At 43.5% G+C, this 19,525-nt stretch overlaps 1 protein-coding gene across 1 annotated transcript; it reads left to right on the top strand.

Annotated features, from left to right (window-relative positions):
• Positions 1-467: 467 nt before the first annotated feature.
• kank2 (KN motif and ankyrin repeat domains 2) lies at positions 468-17,968 on the top strand. Its single transcript, XM_073495170.1, has 13 exons — positions 468-505; positions 7,259-7,343; positions 10,186-10,268; positions 10,544-11,905; positions 12,208-12,417; positions 12,508-12,616; positions 12,810-13,442; positions 13,532-13,619; positions 14,835-15,054; positions 15,317-15,459; positions 15,684-15,884; positions 15,964-16,062; positions 16,493-17,968. Exons 3-13 carry the CDS (start codon positions 10,232-10,234, stop codon positions 16,547-16,549), a joined length of 3,159 nt encoding a protein of 1,052 aa, XP_073351271.1. The 5' UTR covers positions 468-505; positions 7,259-7,343; positions 10,186-10,231; the 3' UTR covers positions 16,550-17,968.
• Positions 17,969-19,525: the final 1,557 nt, after the last annotated feature.

The raw sequence follows: 19,525 nt of genomic DNA, 5'->3' as shown, positions 1-19,525 counted from the left end.
TATACACACTGGACCTTTAACTACAACATTAAAAATAATAAATTTGTCACTGCAAAATAAGTATATTTTGCTGCTCACACTTCTGTACTTTTATTTGAGTAAGATTATCAATGCAGGCCTTGTCGTGCAGTAAATGTACCTTGAGGTATTTCTGCTTTAACTTCAGTAAAGATCTGAATGCTTCTACCATCACTGCCTTCCCATGGTTGCTTCCCTGGAGGTCCTTGAACGGCCTTTAAAGTCACTGAAGGTTGATGAAGGTGTTTGGATTTCCTTGAGGAGGATGACGATGATGATGATGATGATGAAGATGAAGATGCATGGAGAAGGCCTCTTCCATGATTAAAGCCCCCTGTAGATGATGGAGCTCCCAGCTTGGCCTCGTGGCTGCTGGCCCTTTAAGAGCAGCGGGAGGGGGCGCGGAGCATCTTGTCTGCGGTGTTTTTGTCTCTCTGTCAGTGAGCGCTCCTGGGCCGAGGCGGCTGAAAGGATTTCCAGAGGGCAGGTAAGAAACGCTAAATAAGTTCCCCCTCTCGTCTGTGTGTGGATCCTGTGTCTGCGTCTCTTTGTTTTCTTGTATTTTAACGCGCTTCAGAAGAGGCGCCTTCTCGTGAGTGAGACTTCTTTTGTGAAGCGTCGGTCCTGCCCATTCCCCCGCTCCGCTCCGCTCCTCTCTCCGCGAAGTAGCGGCTCCTCCATCCTCCAGAACCACCACAGCTTCTCTGAGATTATTATTACTGTATATCGCCGCCAGCTGCTCGGACTAATTGGGTTTCATAATGTCTCATTAGTGTTTGTTTACCTGTAGAAGACTGTGGATGAGTCTCTCGCTCCTCCGGTGCGTGTCTTTTTGTTCAGAGCATCAGTGACGGAGGCGCCGTGCACGAAACATCGCTTTATTATTATCATAATAATAATAATGATAATAACAATATAACCAAATGAAATGAAGGCGCATGGATCACAAATAAATGTCTGTTTGCAGAGACTCTACATTTCATTGGGTTTTCTTATTATAATATAGTATAATCGTCTGTACAACGGGTCATTTTCTGTACAGTAACCCTGTTAAATCCATCATGTACAGTCTGTGTTATTATGGTCACACAGGGCTCATGGAGAAAGGTTTCTGCACACGGCCTCAACTTTTCCTTCTTTAATCAAAGCAGGACTTTCAGTGCTGCAGCCAGCTCAGAATAAACTCCATGTTGCAGCACATTTAGGTGTGTGTTTGTGTTTGCCCTTCATTATGAAACTTTCCCCACATGCCTGACACATGATCGGTTGCGACAATCTAAGCATTTTCATTAAAGAAAAGGAAAAAACGAAAAGCTCAGTGACGACTGGAGGCTCGGGGGAAAGGGTGGGTCCGTGCATTCTGCAAGTTTTTCATCACTTCCAGATGTTCGTCAGCTTTTCGCTGCCGCTGCTTTGCCCTCAAATTTGCTCGTCTCGCCGCCTGTGGATGATCAGCGGACACCGAGGGGAGTTTATAACCTCCCAGGATGGATGAGGGCTGATGGAGCTGTGTGTCAGCTGGGTCAGGAGGAGGGGAAAACTACACGAAACTCTATTCAACTGATTTAACTTTTCCGATCGTGCAAAAGCTATAATGGGAACTGATTTCCTTCAATAAACAGATTTGTTAGGCCTTATTAGGCAAAGAGCATGTCCTCTCCTTGAATATGTGATTGTTTTATGTTAGTGAGGAGGATTGTTTGTTTAAAAATGAACTTAATGGGACAGGATTACACATGATATGTGCAGCAGACTGTCCAGATTCATCAGTAAACACTTCAGATGTTGTTTTGATGAGGGACATGCAGAACTTGGCAGGATGTGGGGGTGTAGTCATCAGCCTGTTAACTGCATCACACAATACACCACTGTCCTGCTGTTGTGTAGTGAGCTGCTGGCTGTATTAAATCACCTACCAGTGAACAGCCACAGATTGTAGCAGCTGCATGGCACTCAGTCGGGCTCTGTCCTGTCATTCGTGTCGTCACATGGGCTGGTTGTGTGGCTCGACTCCTCAGTCCAGTATTTGATTAACTCCTTGTGATTCGAATTTGGTGGACAGAATAACAGTTTCGACAAAAAATTAACATCATAACCTTCATGATTTATCGCAGGACTCTTGTATTAGTTGAAGTGAGGCTTCCCTTATAAACAGAAAACTGAATATGTCCTGATATGATTAGTTTTGAGATCTAGTGAGTGTAAAAATAGTGAAAAATGACTTTTCCTCCACCCCTTGGAATCCCATCACAGACCCCTGGGAGTCCCCCAGACTGCAGTTTTAGGATCTCTGCTCGGGTTTGTCAGCAGCTGAAGTTTCCTCCAGCAGGTTTTTTTTTTTTTTTTTCACCGAGCTGGAATGTGATTGTCTCATTACAGCATTTGGACCCAGGGGTGCCGTGGAGGAATGCAGGGTTATAAACCCCATTTGCACACTGGGCCACACGCCGGGCATTTAAATGGTTTAGCAAGGATAATGAAATTACACCCTGAACCTGCATGAGACTGTCTGTCACTGTCTAGAGTCAACCACTGATTAGCTAATCCAGACAGTTTTACTGCTTAATGAATAATCTGTTCTGATGAAACAACACACAGCATAGACCATCATTTTTATCGCTTGTAATAAGGAAAGTCAGGATGGATCAATTAGTTATCAACTATTAAATTCATCTCCAACTAATTTTGAGGAAAAAAGTCAAATTTTTGTGTTCACAGCTTCTGAAATGTGAATATTTTCTGGTTTCTTTCCTCCTCTATGACAGTAAACTGGATCTCTTTGGGTTGTGGACAAAACAAGACACGTAGACCAAACAACTAATTCATTAATCGACAGATTAATCAACAATGTAGTCACAGCCTTTTATAATAAAGTTTACAAGTGAGGTAACAGTATTTATTTAATTGTGTCTGCACATGCCCCAGTTAAGTTAAAAAAAGCCTTTCCCACAGCCTTGTTAAAAGTTCACAGACGTCATACTTGAGTGAAAGTAAAAATATTGTGTCGAAATATCACTTTGGTAAAAGTGAAAGTCAGCCGTACGTACATATAGTCCTTGAATAAAAGTCTTTAAGTATCTGATATTAAATGTACTTAAGTATCAAAAGTACAAGTAAAAGTAAATTAAACATATATTTACATGTGTGCACAAGCTTTATACTGGTTATCGACCGATTATCAGATCCGACATTCAGCATTTTTCTGATCAGAATCAGTGTTTTTTCATCCAATTGCTGATAAAATAATCAATTTAATAGTGTGCTTCTTTGGCTCAGATGTCACACACAGTCTGCAACGTAAAACTAAAGTTATCAAATAACTGTAGTGCAGTGAAAAGCTCAATATTTACCTCTAAAATGTAGTGGAGTATAAAGTAGCAGAAAATTGAAATACTCAAGTAAAGCACAAGTACTTGAACATTGTTCCTGGGTAAGTAAATGTACTTTTTCAGGGTTTTCCACCCGTCAGAACACATATAAATATATCATTTTCACACCATCACCTCATTTTTTATGATGATAAAGCCGAAGTTCTTAAATGTTTATTAATTAATAAAGTAGGGATAAGCATACGGCGCAGTATTGCAGTATATCAGCCTTATTTGGTGGAGACAGTGAGGGTTAATACTCCTACTTAACTGTCTTAATTGGGGAACCAGCTATAGTAATGCTTTCAATGAACATATGGTCTAATCTGGCTTTTGAGGTAGTGGGGACAGTAATTCATTATCTGCTCCAATAATCTGACTTGATCTCCTTTAATACATTAATCACTCAGAAAAGCAAGATGGACTTTTCTGTCCAGTAAAGCACACAAACATGTTGGAGCAGTCAGTGTTAAGGATGTTTTCCTGCCCCGTTTTGTTGTCTTTATGTCCACAGAGACTTTTGATGAACAGCTCTCATTGAATCAGGAAGTAATTGATAAGATCCCTGAGAGGGAACCACTTTAACTACATCACCGCTGCAGTCAGATTACTTCCTCTGCTCTGCTGGGCTGTCCGCTCAGTACCACATCACACGCTGACCTCAGCTTTTAACCCCATCACTGCTCTGACCGGCTCCCCACCACCCGTCTTACTGCCGTCTGGACTTCGTCTTCCTCCCCTCCAGACCTCACTGTTTCCTCCAAAGGGTGCAGCGCCCTGGCCTTTCTGCTCGGCATCATTCTTAATCCCCACCTCCGCAACTGCACAGGAATTTCTCCCAAATGCCCTTTTTTTTGTCCTTTTTTTCCGGTGCCGCTCCTTGCTGCTCAGCCCCACCCTTGCTCAGTTTCCTGTTGGAGGTCAGCACAATGACCAATAGCAGGCTGGCGGGTGTTTACTCTGCTCCTGTTCCAGGAGTAATGGGAGCTGGCCAGCCCCTCCCCTTGGCCGTACTCTAGCCAGCAGCAGGCTGCTCAGCCCAGCGCCGTCTGCTCCTCCATACCAACACTCCTTAATGTAAAAAACAGCGCTTTCTGTGAAAGGGCAGACAGTCCTGGAGGGGACGTCCCATTGGATTATGATTTCACTGTCCTGAGGTTAAAGCCCAAACTAGTCAAAAAAACACATGTCCACTTGCACACAGCCTTTTCCATGTTGATATGAGATCATCTGGCCTCGTTACGCATGCTGAAGCCCCGTCTGACAGGCAGTGACGTACACCCTTCAGCCACTTTATGCTGGTTGACAAATGGCTGTTGTTGCTTCTACAGTAAGCATTCTCTAGCTATTCAGGGGAGAGTTTTGTTATAAGCTTTTATGATTTATTATTCATTGAGGACCAGTTGGCTGAATGAAGCCATCTGTGCTGCAGAGTCACGAGGAGGACAAAGAAGTCCTACTAGATGGATTCACAACCTCCTCCTCTTCCTCCCGTTGTGATCTTTATCTAAAATGTAAAACTCTTCGGCGTGTCTATATTCAGGTCTTTGCGGCCTGCTACTCTGAGGAGAAAAACTTCTGAACAACAATCATCTTTTTTTAGCAAGACAAAGTGTAGCTTCTACTTGGGATTGTCTATTGTCGGCCTATTTTTAGGAGTGGAATGCACAAATGATGGTAATCTTCTAGGCGGAGCCATTTAAGATTATCAGCAAAGGTCCTTTGAAACTTTATATACTCATTGTGAGGCGCTCAGTCTGCTGTTCTTCCCGCGTTAACAGCAGCAGAATACATTCTGGTGTCAGGATTTGCTGTGATTCATACGACTGGAGTCCAAATCAGAGAGCAGTCATGGTCTTCTCATTCGAGAAGTTTCCATCTAAAACTCTCAGCAGCATTTCTTTTTTCTTCCCCCCTCCTCTTGCAGTTTTGCCTTTCTTTCCTCACATTCCCACTCTTTCTCTCCCACCCTCCCTCACATACTGTACTGCTCTCCCCTACTTTCTCTCCCTCTTACCCCTGTTCCTTATTTTCCTCTTCGTTTATGCTCTCCTCCTCCTTGTTACTCTTTCTCCTGGGCTGGGAGGAAGTGCCTGGGTTGTTTCTGGATCCTTTGGGAATAGAAAGATGGAGCTCCCTTTCCTGTAACCCTTTCTTCATCAGACCTCAGACTATTGCAACATACCGTCTCCTGGTTTGCCACATCAATTAGCTTGGTATGATGAGAGTGACATGCAGCGGCAAAGCAGTGACCTTCTGAGAGCCTAGATAAAGGTGCATTAATCACTTGTTGTCAAAATGTTGCTACTTATTGGAGGTTAATAAGCAGTAAATCAGACATGTATCATCCCACCGTTAGATTTACAGACAAATTAAAAACTGCTAAATCATTTTGCTTTCATATGTCACTGGTGCCATTCCCCAAATAAATCAATTTAAAAGCTACAGCTGTGTTTGTTGAACTGTGGGAGTCTTCAGGCCGCGGCCAGTGTTGGTGTGTTGGGGGGATCTGTGTGTTTTCATCTGTGCTGTGTGGGAGTCGATGGGAGTTCAAGTTGTCTCCTGTAAAGTTTGGTATTTGTCTTACACAAGTATGTGCCATCAGGGTTATGTCTAAATGCTCCATATAGTCTCTGATCCTTTCCTTTGAGAGTAGTTTGGTATATACGTTTCTATAATCAGATGTTGATGCATTCATAATATTGTGTTATCGTACGCAATTAGCTGCACAGCTAGCCAGTCATTTTCTGGATCTAGATATCAATCACTCAGTCCTGCTCTTTGTATTTCCAGTGTTTGTCAGTGTTTGGGTCTATAACAGCACCTCATCAACTGTTTGTTTGTTTTGAGGCAAATTTCCTCGCCACACACTCATACACACACTGTTTCTCTCCGTCTCCCTCTCTCTGAGATGCCCCTCCTTGCTTTATATTAGAACCAGCTGTGGAACTAGAGGCCGAATGAATGGCTCTTTGTGATTTGGCTGTCGTTCCAGTCTAAAAGGTCTGTTTCTCCCCCTACCCTTCCACCCTCTGTGGTATTGGCATGACAACAGCATAAAACAATAGAGTGAACAACAGCAAGTCTTGTTATGATATTATGCAAAGGTCACCCATCAGTGTTTTTTGGGCTGAGACCCTCCGACAAAATGTCGACCACACTTCGGCAGCAGCCGGAGTCAGAGTGTGAGAATCAGCAGACACGCTCATGCAGCTTATCTGGTGGACACGCACACATGCAGGAGTTGAATCTCACGGTTCACGTCTGTGTTGTCCACGAAGGGAACGCATTATAAGGCTCATGAAATCAGTCTGGCTTTAAGTCTTTAAAGGTGATGTGTGCGGATGACGGCTGTTCCCACAAAAACTGGAGGGTGTGTGTGTGTACCAGCGGATTGGGGAGTGTTAGTCACAGAGGCAAGAAAACAGAAAACATTGCCCAATCACATGGCAGGGAGGTTCCCAGCCTTGAATTGATTAGAGAGCCTTTAATTGGGGAGAGGAATGGGTGGAGGGTGTTTCTAGAAAGCTTAGCTTGGATCAGGCTGCACTATGAGAGAGTGATTGGCATTTCATGGGGGTATATTGTTCACATCCGGCGTGTCAGTCAAAACCACTGGAATGTTTTTTCTGGCTCTGCTACAACCCGTGTTTACACTCTTGTGGGAGGCGACTCTTTTGTAACCTGTCATAAGTCTGTTTTTATCTCCGTGTCAACAGAGCTGCACACCTTTTAATAGACGTCCCCTGATGACTACTTGTCCACGTCTCCTTTTATATTCATGTGATTTACATTTTTCTGGCCTGCACACTGCTACAATCAAAAGCCGTGACCGCAAAAGTTCAAATTTCCTTTATTCTTGTTTCCCACAGGTGCTGACTGTTAGAGTGCAAGAAAAGGAAGGGAGAGCAAGGAGCCTGGGGAGGAGAGATCCCGTCCTTGCAGCGCAAGCAGCTGGTATGAAGCGGAAAATAAATCCCTCTTTTCCTAATTCACAAACCATTCCCAAGCTTGAGCAGAATAGTAATCACCAATGGCTGAGAGAGTCAGTAAGGCAGTGGAAAAATCCATAAAGATCTTCTCTGGGTGGCGGGAAGAGTGGTATTTCTGACTTAGCAATACTGAGGTCTAATCCTTTGTAATGGCAATAATAATAAGGTGACTCAATGAATGGAAGCAATGAGTTTGATAAACTTGGGAGAGCTGACCTCAAAATGAAGCCTGGCATCTTAAATTACTTTTCAGGGTGGTCTCAATCCTCTGACACACCAAAGAGACAAGAATGTATATACACACTGTTAATCAAATCCAGTTTTTAATCCTCCAGATGCAGGAGTTCAGTTGAAATGAATAAACCTGAAGCTGCCTTGCAAAAACAAACATTTTGCACTGCATGCTGCGAGAGGCCAAAGACGCTTCAGTATAATGCAGTTATTCTCGTGACATCTTACAGGACATACCACAGACATGTAATTTGTGCTGGATGACCTGCATCTTACCCCCTGAGGGCTGTCTTAATCTTAATAGCAGGGGATGGAGGGAGTAGACCAGGCGATGTTAACTTCCGTTGGTATGGTATGCAGCTGTATGGGGAGGTAGAGGAGGAGGGGGTATAATGGGGGCAAGACATTTGTCCTGGATGGAGCCAGAATGGTGGTGTGACGCTGGGGAAGGGCAGCGCACACTGGTTTCTGTTCAGATGTCATCTCAAAGGAACTCTGTTTGAGAGCTGGGAGAGAGGGAGGAAGGTCAGCTTCTCCACCCTACATACACACACACTCAGGGAGAGTACGTACGTACACACATGCTAACACATCTGAAACAGCCAGTGAGCCACTGTTGGAGAAGCAGATGTGGAGGCTTGAGGGGGTGATATGGGAGGAATGGCACCCAGACATTTGACTTTGTGTGTGTAGATATGATTTGAAGGAAACCACACTGTAAGATTCAAAGAGGAGTCAAGTGGACAGTGTCGGTCTCGTCTGCTGGGCTGGGATGTTTGGTTGCTAAACTGCAGATTCTAATTATATCTCATCAACTGTCCCCTGTCAGCGCTGTCCTCCACCCTCCTGTACACTCACACATGCCTGCTTTCTCCCAACCACTCCCCTTCTCCCTGTCCTGTTCTCACTTTCTCACACATGCAGTCATACCCAGACCGCACTGTACAACATGCAGCATGTAATCAATCTGACACTTTCATTCCACACTAGAGAGAAACAGAGACTCAGAACATTTGATGAACTTATTCCAGATCAGATAAAACACATTCATGTTGGATGAAAGAGAGTTTTTATCTTATTTAGTTTTTTCATATTTTTCGACTTACAGCAGTTTTCCCTGTTGTCTTTTTTTCTCTACAGATCTCTTAGAAGTCTTAAAATTAACATCAAGGACATCCGATAAATTCCTCAACTGTACGCTAAAATATAGACGGCTTAGTGTTGATGGCCTTTAAATTTAACAGTGTAATCTCATCACAGTGGATCGAGTAGTACTTTTAATTCTCTCAGTGTCTGTACGTGCACACATACAGTATTTCCATGCCTCAGAGTGTGTGGCTATCTTGGTATGAGAGGGTGATGAAGGGGCACAGATAAGGGGAATCGCACCGGGACATTAAACTGACTGCAGGACTTCAAAAATACCAAGTCCAGTTCGTCAGTGTTTCCAAGTGTCCTACTTTTCACAAACGAGCAAGCACCGTCTACAGTCACAAGATAGTGAGTGAGAGAGAAAGAGTGAGCGCTCGACTTAAAGAAGCTGAAGAAACAGAAAAGCAGCCTTGACGTGAAGTGAACTGAGTATGCCCTCAAAAACAAGGAGGAGGTTTGCAGTCCAAACTTCTGATCTTAGCTGCTTGAAGTAATATAACGATGTTCGACTGACTAATGCTGTGGGTGGCTTAAACATTACATCCCCAGTTCCCACAAAGTGATGACCTAGAAAGTTAATCTTTTCCAAGCAGACACAAACTCAGAGGCACTGGTGTTGTGGACTCTCTGTCGTTGCTGGCACTGTGTTGCTCTCTGTGGGAAGAAAAAGCACAATCTTGTGTTTGTAAGAGTCAAAATGCATTACCCCTGGTATGAAAAATGCATTGAAGTGCTCAGCAATTCACTATGCCTTCTGTGCTGAAGTAATGAGCGAGTGAATGTGGAGGGAGTGAGAGACAACGACCAGCTGAAACCTCCTGATCATCAGCTGACGTTGAGCGGGGGAGAAAGCACCAGAAAAAACATAAAAGGAGCACAAATAGAGAAGAAGCAGGAGGGGGAAGACGTGGAGAGAGCGAGGAGAGAAAGAGGAGAGAGTGTCTGTAAACCCTAAATTGAGAGGCGAAGTTAGCGTGCACAGATGATTCCTAATAAGGTTGTAACTGGCAGTCTCAAACCTCTGTCCTGGAATTAGCTGCCAGGAAACTTTCCCCTGTAACTCCTCATCTCTGAATGCTATCCGAAACAAACACACAATCGAGTGTGACCCACTACGCTCCAAAAAATGAAGGGATAAAATTAGAAAGGGTGCATGGGGGTGATGTAGTGAAAGAAACAGTAAAACTATTTCTGACCTTCACAGGAACAAAAAGGAACAAGAGGGTCAAAAACAGCAAGAATTTATAGCAAACTCACATCTGTGTCATCAAGATGTCCATATAAATGCTATTTTTGTCCTGCACACATACTCATTTATTATTGAACTGGCTTCATATTATTGGAAGCAAAACAACTCATGTTCTTTTTTAAAACATCTCTTGTGTGTTCATTTATTAATCCGACATGTCTCTGTTTCTCCACAGGTGAGAGTTCGTGGGTGACTGTTTGAGTGGCTGCCACAGGCTCATAATGGCTCAGGTGCTGCATATGGACCCCGGCTTCCCAGGTGCACCTCCACTTGTTTTTACTGAAATTGCTCCACATATTAATGATATCATATTAAGATAATTAATTATTTTTGTTTTGATTTAAACTTTCAGACAACTTTAAAGTGATTTAATAGTTGCACTGTTCAGACACTTTACGGACTGCACCACTCCACTTTGAACCTATTTTAGTGATTGTTTCTTAAAGCCCAAAGTTACAGCTATTTTCTGAAGTCTGAGCCCAAGATTAGACGCAGATTTCCGTTTGTTTAAAGTTGATTTCCTTCCCCCTCAGGGAAACTCAACCCGCCTGCTCCCCCTTCCCTGCACGGCAAAGAACAGGAGGCGCCCTACTCAGTGGAGACCCCCTATGGATACCGTCTGGACCTAGACTTCCTCAAATATGTTAACGACATAGAGAAGGGAAACACTATCAAGAAGGTGCCTATCCAACGACGGCCACGATATGGCTCCCTGCCTCGCGGCTATGGCTACACCGGCTCCTGGTGGACCTCCACAGAGTCTCTGTGCTCCAACACCAGCATGGACAGCCGACACTCCTCCTTCTCCTACTGTGCCCCAGGCTACCACACGTCGCACAGGCCCAGCTTCAGCACTGCACGAGTGGAGAAGACCCTGTTGGATGCACGCAGGAAGCTGGAGGAGGAGAAAGAGGGGCGGAGATTCTCCAACCTTGGCAGCATGCACAGCAGCATGGCAGGCTCGAACACCTCTCTGAGCAGTGCACACAGCTTCAACCGAGCCCAAGGGGGAGGCGGATCCTTCACCCCATTGAGTTCTGGCCTTTCCACTCCAGTGACCCCAACACCAGCACACCTGCAGCATGTCAGGGAGCAGATGGCTGCAGCCCTCAGGAAGATAAGGGAGCTGGAGGAGCAGGTGAAGACCATCCCTGTGCTGCAGGTCAAAATCTCTGTGCTGCAGGAGGAGAAGCGGCAGCTCAGCGTCCAGCTGAAGAGCCAGAAGTTTCTAGGTCATACTCTGGGTTTCAGCCGAGGTCGCCCCAGAGGAGAGCTCTACATCGACATCCCTGAGGAGGAGGCAAATAATGGAGCTAAGAGCAGCAACAAGCCAGCAGGGCCACTGTCTCCCACCACACCTGAGGGCTCCAAGCAAGACTCAGGGTGTGAGATCGAGGACACAGTGATTGTGGGTGGAGCGCGACCAGATGCAAAGCGAGAAGTGCGCACCATCGGAGTGGGACCAGAGGACACAAGGGGCAGTCATCAGGTGGGAGTCTGGGTTCGGGAGGAGGATCTGGGGCTGCTGCCAGAAGCAGAGGCTCTTAAGAATCAAGTGGGTCGGCTTGAGGGCCAGCTAAAGAGGACGATGCAGGAGCTACAGAGTGCACAGCAGCAGGCTGAAACAGTCCAGAACGCACCTCAGGCAGAGCATCCAGTCATGGCCACCAGCATGGGCTGGCAGGAGCCCCAAGACTGCAGCCTGCACACTCTGGTCAGCTTCACACAGCTGCCCCAACAGAGGGAACAGAGGACTGTGGGAATCCAGGTGTACACACTGGAGCAGCCTAAAGTGGTGGAGGTGGGCACTCTGCTCCGAGCAGAAACCTGCAGCTCCCCCTCGCTTCAACCAGCTGGTGGAGTCGTGGAGGGCCACCACAGAGGACAAGCTGAAGGTCAGCTGGTAGTGTAGGATCAAGGACACTGAGTTACTAATGTGTTACCTTTATCTGAACTGTCTAATGCAGTCCAATGCTTTGTGAAGCTTATAATGTTCCATATTTGTTTACTGTGTCAGAGGTTTCTAGCTAAACAAAACATTAGAAACACTTACCAAATTAAACTATCTATGTAACAGGGGAACTGACATCTCAGTATATAACCTTGTGTTAACAACTTATCATGAAAAATGTTGGATGAGGTAGATTATTTCTCTTGGCTTTTATTTGACTACTAAAGTCTTTTTTCTGTCTCACAGATGGTCCAGTTGAATTGCCGATTGCAGTCAGCTCCAAGCAGGTTCGCGATGTCCTAAAGAGCGAGCTGTCCACTTCGGTACCTGTCGCTACTCCTGTCATTGCTGTAGGCAAGCCTGGTAATCAGACTGTTCTGATGCATCCTAAAGAAGGGGAGACACACCTGCATACATCCACAGAGGCTGTCCAGTCACAAGAAGGCCCAAAGACAGGTACTGGTACAGACTGAACAAAACACCCCGCTCTGACTTCTTCTACATTGTGTTCCTGCTTTAAGTATGATCATTGGTATCTTTTTCCAGCCTCATCTCCACAGTCTTCGCTGAGGTCCATTATGAAGCGGAAAGCAGAAGGTGAACCAGGATCTCCCTCCACAAAGAAAAATCTACAGTTCATTGGAGTCAATGGAGGGTAAGTATTATTTTCATCCACTGAGTGCTGTGCAATTACTCTTCCTTGGTCTGTTCTAGCCAAGAGTATACTGTTGGAGATATAAAGTAGAAATGCATGTGTATTCCTTGCTTATATACGCACATTGATGAAACAGGTGTGAGTAACAAAGACTTGGAGATGTTTGCCAGTGAAATGTTTTGTTGTCTTGCAGGTATGAGTCCACATCATCAGACGATAGCAGCAGCGAGAGCTCAGATGAGGGGAGTGACTCCAGCGAATATCATGAAGCCAGAGAAAAACTGCCAGAGTCAGCAGTCCAGCACCAGCAAATAACCCACAGCCAGGCCTCCCAGCCTCCAGAAATCAACAGTGTACCTCAACAGACTGCCGTCAAAACTGTCGTTCCAGACTCACAGCAGAGTCCCAACCAGTCTGCAACTGTAGACACAAGACCGCCAGACAAACCCCCCCGGTCACTAGCGCCGGACACTGTTATACAAAATTGTGCCTCACAGCCACCAGCCTCGGTCTCCACTGTAACTCCTCCATGTCCAGCAAACGATCCTGCCTCTACAGAGACCGTCAACCAGCCATCAGAAAAACACACAGTCACCCAGGAGATAACCTCCACATCATCAAGCACTGAATCCACTCCTGAACAAAGCTCCGTAAAGTCCTCAGTTACCTGTTCTTCATCGCCGTGTGTCACTAAAACCACTGAGATCATCAAGCAGCAATACACCACCAAGTCAGAAACAACCGTCCTCAGCAGCCAATCAGAGTTACAACCAGCAGCTGAAAGTGTGGCGAATGACACCGCCACAGCGTCAGTCAAACAAGTCAGGTAAACATACACATGGATAACAGACAGACTGATAGGACCATAAATTGTATGAGGATTAGTGACTGATGTTGTCTCCCTGTCTGTGTCAGACTGGAGCTGAGTGACAGCCTGATGTCGGCTCTTCATGCCCTGCAGAAAGCCCTCGGGGATGCCAATGCCTTCAGCCAACAAGGAGCAGTAGGTGTTCATTTTGTTCACTTTATTTAAGCAGGATAATCCATTTAGTGTCAATACTGCTTCCCAGGAAATCCAGGAGAGTCCTGTTTTAAAAGCAATCACATCGACAACAACAAGCAGAAGCACAAGTGGAAACACCAAGTCTTAAAAATAGTGCACACTCTGTCCTGACTACCAAAAGATACAAAAGTTTCAGAATCAGTTGATCGCCTCAGCCAGCAGCCACAACATGTGATCCTTTAGGGCAACTTTGACTATCAAAGTGTGTGGTTTTGCCACAGACAGTCTCACATTGTTGTTCTAAGTGTCTGACAACATTATGGAAAGAACTCTACAAATATAGAAATTTTTGTGAAGCAGTAAAATCCTTTTTGTTTAACCAGAAACAACCACAGCCAAATCCACCAATGCCACCACAGAAACAGTAATTTTATCATCGTAAAACACACTTCATTCAAACTCGACATAAAAGCAAAATGAAATTCACCAAAACCATCTTGGTTAATCTTTCTACTGTTCCAACGATCATCACCTCTGGTCTGGTTGAAATAAATCCTTAATTCACTGTGTCAGATGTGAAAATCCTTTGAGAGGAAATCAGAGAAGCAGCAGGGAAGAAAGCCGAAGAGCCAGAATATTTTAACATCTAACGCTGTGAGTTAAGGGTTTATTTTGATCAAGCCAGAACCAGAGTTGGTGATTGATGAGTGGAAAGACGAACCAAGACAGTTTTGGTGAGTTTTATTTTGTTTTTGTCGAGGTTTACAATGATGAAATGACTGCTTGATGCTTTAAACAGAGCGATATATTGGCTGTTTCTGGTTAAAAGGGATTTTCTGTAGCGATACTTTCACATTACCTAATATCACATTTAAAGATGTCAACAAGAGAGATTGATGTCACCGCAGCCCGTTTATCATTTACACACAAAAACATATAAAAATAGAGCTCAGGTTAAAAAAATACTTACTAAAAAAAATGAGAGAATGGTTTGTGCTGAAAACTTGACTCTAGGTTCAATTTCCTTCACCTGTTTTTCAGCTTTTTTGCAAGAACTGCAATAGGTTTGGTTTCCAACAAAGCCTTTTCTCATTTTTGATTTTAATATACTCACCATGGTCAGTCTGCGTGCCTGTGAGCTGTTCTCTTGCATTTCCCCAACAGTCTGTCAAGTGTGTTCGTGTCTCTTATCGTCCTCATTGTGTCTGATCTCAGAGGGCGGCTTACACCACCGTGCTGCAGGAGTGGCTGCGTGTGTCCTGTCACAAAGCAGCGGACACGGCTGTTGTCAAGGCCTACATGAGCACCTTCGCCTCCATCTCCCCTCAGCTGCTGGAGTTTGTAATCAACATGGCAGACGGCAATGGGAACACAGCGCTTCACTACACCGTCTCCCACTCCAACTTCCCCGTGGTGAAATTGCTGCTGGAAACTGGTGAGCTGTGTGTGTGTGTGTGTGTGTGTGTGTGCATATGTATGTGCATGATTTGGGCATAAATTAAGGATATTAACTAAAGCTTTCAAGATTACACACATAAAATTTAAACTCCTCTTCATCCCGTTGAGTCAAGAGTTTCCCTGTATTCAGTCATTTGGTTTGAATGTCACACATCGTCTCCAACATGTCATACATCCCTGTCATTGTTTGGGCTGCTGTTGTACCACCTGTCAAACTGATTGCCCTATACACCTGACAGGCCTGTGTAATGCTGACAAGCAGAACAAGGCGGGCTACACTGCCATCATGCTGACGGCTCTGGCCGCCTTCCACTCAGACAGCGACCTTCAAACTGTCCTGCAGCTGCTGCGCACTGGGGACGTCAACGCCAAGGCTAGCCAGGTATGCCCTCTACTGCTCTTAGGTTGTACTGCAGCTCCACCAACAATCAAACCCATGAGACTTTCTCCTACAGAGCATTTACATTTGCTCACTCATAATAATACTGAAGAGTTTGTCAGCAGATGCAAGCTGCAGCATGTAAACAAATGCAGTCTAAATGCTAAATCAACTTAGTTCTGAAATTGGATCTACATGTTGTAAGATTCTGAATAATGTGTTTGTAGGCTGGTCAGACGGCGCTGATGCTAGCAGTCAGCCACGGTCGAGGGGACATGGTGCGGGCGCTGCTGTCCTGCGGAGCACAGGTCAACATCCGTGATGACGACGGCTCCACAGCACTCATGTGTGCCTGCGAACACGGTCACGTGGACATTGTGCGTCAGCTACTGTCTGTGCCGGGTTGTGATGCCACTCTCACCGATAATGTAAGCATTTATTTCCCTTCCTTCTTTCTCTGTCTCTGTTTTACCCATCAGCTCACCATCATCCTCTTGTTACTTACAGGACGGCAGCACTGCTCTGTCCATTGCCCTGGAGGCCAGCCAGAATGACATTGCTGTGCTTCTGTACGCTCACCTCAACTTTGCAAAGCCTCCGTCCCCTGTGAGTACTGCAATACTCTGCTAACAGGAAAACATAGCCCATCAACTCAAACAAAACACACTAAACAAACGTAATGATTGAATTGACTGATTGAGTTTGGGTTTTTCCTTTAAATTTCACACATTAGCTTTGATTTTTTTCGACCACTTTATGTGTTCTTGTTTTCCTTCAAAACAAAGTCTGATTTTCCGGCAGTTCATGTGCAAGGATAGACTAGATAAGGATATACATACACCGATCAGCCACAAGAAAAGAAAAGTTTCAACATATCCATGGTTTGCAGAAACGTACTGTGACAACATTTATTCTGGCAACTGGATTGTCACTTCACCTGTGGTGTTAATGTTGTGGCTGATCGTTGAACCAACACTCATCAACCAATTTAACAACAATCAAACCTTTTTGTCCCCTTTTTTTCCCCCTTGTCTAGGTTTCACCGAAGTCTCCTCTCTTGGGCTCCTCTCCTCCTTCTGGTGAAACAAAATAAACTCTGCTCCAACTCTACAGCCAATCCACAGCAACTTCTCATATTACAGTGTGATTTCTTTTCATCTGTGTAATTAATAGAAACAATGAGTTTGTGTGTGTGCGTTTGTTCTCACCTGCCGTAATTTAAGTACATTATAATGTGCAGATAATGACACAACAGCTTTCACCATTGTTATCCATTGCTTTGTTTTACACAGTGGTCTTTTTTAGTCACAGCGGTGGTTGAAGACGTGGATTTCTTGTGTGGTACAAAACAGTCCAGTCCTGCAGTGATCCAGTGGTCAGCCCTGATTTTAGGAGCACTTACAAGTCAAAACTGTTCACTACATTACACTACACTGTTCATCATTATACACTTGTTGTTTTACTCCGTATGATTCTTGTATTAGTTGCTTCATAGAGCAATGTGTTTTCATTGTAATGTGTACAATAGCTCTTATGCAGTAGCATCATTATGTGTGTGACCATCACAGCCATTTGGAATAACAAAAGCCACCCCTCTCATAGACAAGTGTCCTTGCATCAACAAGCTCATTGGTGCTAGAGTACAGAAAACAACACTTCAACAGTTTATTAATATTTATACACAAGATTTATTTACTCTAGAGTATTTTTGATATTGATTTTTTTTTATTCTTAATTCAGGACCTCCAAGGATCAAGATTTTTATTTCCCAGGCGATGGTTAACTTATTACACCTTTTTAACCAGAGAGCAAAAATAACATGTATGTGTCGACCACATTCCCCAAAATAAACCCAAAGATGTATCACTCCTAACAGCTCGGTGACACTGTATATTGTGGTGATAATGTTAGCACAGGCCTAGCATCAGTGTGAAGGAAGACAGGTGTCAACATTACTCTCTGAAGGCAACGGTACTATGGTCTTTGTATTTTTGTACGTGAAGGTATTTTGGATGGTTGTAAGGAAAGTTTAGAGTGTATCTGTGTTTGTTTTATTCTGTGCTTATACGATTTAACAAGACTTTGTTGAGAAATGACTGAAAGCTCCGGTGAAGCCGGTGAGATTTGTCAGGGAACCAGAAAGTGACTGATTGGGGTCTTTAAAGGACGGGCCATGTAAGATGTGAATATCAAAATAATATATGTCAATATAAACTGGTAGTTATGATGCCTGAAATCACATTCCTTGAACAAAAGTGCATAGGCTATTGATGTCAAAATTTCTATTGCTTTTTAAAGATTTTTTCACAATTTTCATATTCACTTTTAAGCGATTGAATTTTTATAAACTCTCAAGTTTTTAATTTAAGTATCTATCTTTTTTATACATTTAGGATTTTTAAACTCACACCTACTTTATGTAATCGCACAGCTCTTTAGTTGATGTTTATGGAGGTTTATGTAAAATTCTAGATTGTGTTTCTCAATTGATTAATAAATGTGGACCACACTGTTTCTGTTGCATTTATTATTGTTATTATTTTTGTTTGGTTGTTAGTGGCCACCATTAGCCAATGTGCTACATCATGATAACAACGGTTCTCTTGGCAGAGAAACATAATTAAAATCCCCTTTTCTTGTTTATGTTTTATATTTGTGTAGTTCTTTAGTGACTCCATCTTTCATGTTGGTTGTGCATGTTTGGAAATGTCCCCTAGAGGGCGTTCAAACACAAACAGTTCTTCCCTCAACACTGCGCAGCACAGTTACTAAATGAAAGGCCAGCCAGTGTCATCAAAAGTCCCAAAACCATCACAACTGTCCCAGCTGTTGTGACCCATTTTGTTTCATGTGTACACTTCAATTCAATCTAATCAATTTTAGTGTCAACAGCAGATTAACAGATTAATTTTCCTGTGATGTTGACAACACAAAATGACTTAATATTTTTGGTAGCCTATTAGGGGTCTTTGGTATCATTCCTAATCTACAATGGGAAATACTAATGCGGTGAATAAATAATATGATGACATACTTTACAGTTCCTTTTCATAACGTTTGGTTCCATTGTAACCTTGATTCTCTGAGTAAAGAGGCTATCTCCCCACAGTTACATATTTCATATGCTCATGGACTGACCCCGGTAGAGTAAGCAAAGCACACTTTTACACAGTTCTCCAGAAAGCAAGTGGAAATTAATAATAATAATAGTAAACAATTTTCCATAATCAAAGTGAGTCATATTAAGGGAAGAAAAGTCAAAATTCTCTGATTCGAGCCTTTTAAATGTGAATATTTTCTGGTTCACTCCTCTAAGTAAACTGAATCTCTTTGGGTTGTGTACAAAACAAAAACTTGAAGACATCATCTGGGGCTTTGGGAAACATTGATCAACATTTTTCACCAATTTCTGACATTTTACAGACCACACAACTAATTGATTAATCTGAAAAATAATGGACGGAATAATACAAAATGAAAATAATTGTTAATTACAGCCCTAGTTTAAAAAACATGGGGGGAGGAAACCCAGAGGAAATGCACATGGAATATACAAATACTGTCGAAGCTGCTGTGCATGCTGTGAAGCGTGACAGTGCATGCACTGGAGAGAAACCTCCTATTAGTTAATCTGATAAAGGGGAAACAATGAACTGAACTTCAAGCTTTAAGACTTAAATGCAGGATTTGTATTGAAACAGTAGAGCAAGTGGATTGTGACACAGGCTGCAGCAGAACAGGGAGCCGTTTGAATGAAGTCAGTGCCAGTAACAGACTGTTAAAATGGGAAAGAGCTTAAATGGAGCCTGATATAGTGGCTCTAATAAGCTTTGATGATGGATCTGGTATTTTCACATGTGAACTAAAACTTTACCATGTGAAAAGAAAATAATGTATGTGAACTAGACATTTAAGTGGCTGTTTTTTTTCACAGATTAATGAAAATTTCCTTGTGAAATCTCAAGTGATTTACATACATTCATATGTGAACTTGACATAAAAAGTTATTGGCCTTTTTTGACATGTGAATGAAAATTTCCACATAATACAATCACATTTTCACATGTGA

Source organism: Pagrus major, chromosome 23, assembly GCF_040436345.1.
Source record: "Pagrus major chromosome 23, Pma_NU_1.0".
Classification (NCBI taxonomy): Eukaryota; Metazoa; Chordata; class Actinopteri; order Spariformes; family Sparidae; genus Pagrus; species Pagrus major.
Note: the sequence above shows the minus strand (reverse complement) of the source record. Positions and strands in the feature narration are given on the sequence as shown.

Excerpts from the sequence above, each read along its gene's own strand:
- kank2 (XM_073495170.1), top strand. The coding sequence starts at position 10,232 with ATGGCTCAGGTGCTGCATATGGACCCCGGCTTCCCAG. Across the intron at positions 10,269-10,543 it reads TATGGACCCCGGCTTCCCAG|GGAAACTCAACCCGCCTGCT; the intron begins GTGCACCTCCAC and ends CTTCCCCCTCAG. Across the intron at positions 16,063-16,492 it reads TTGCAAAGCCTCCGTCCCCT|GTTTCACCGAAGTCTCCTCT; the intron begins GTGAGTACTGCA and ends CCCCTTGTCTAG.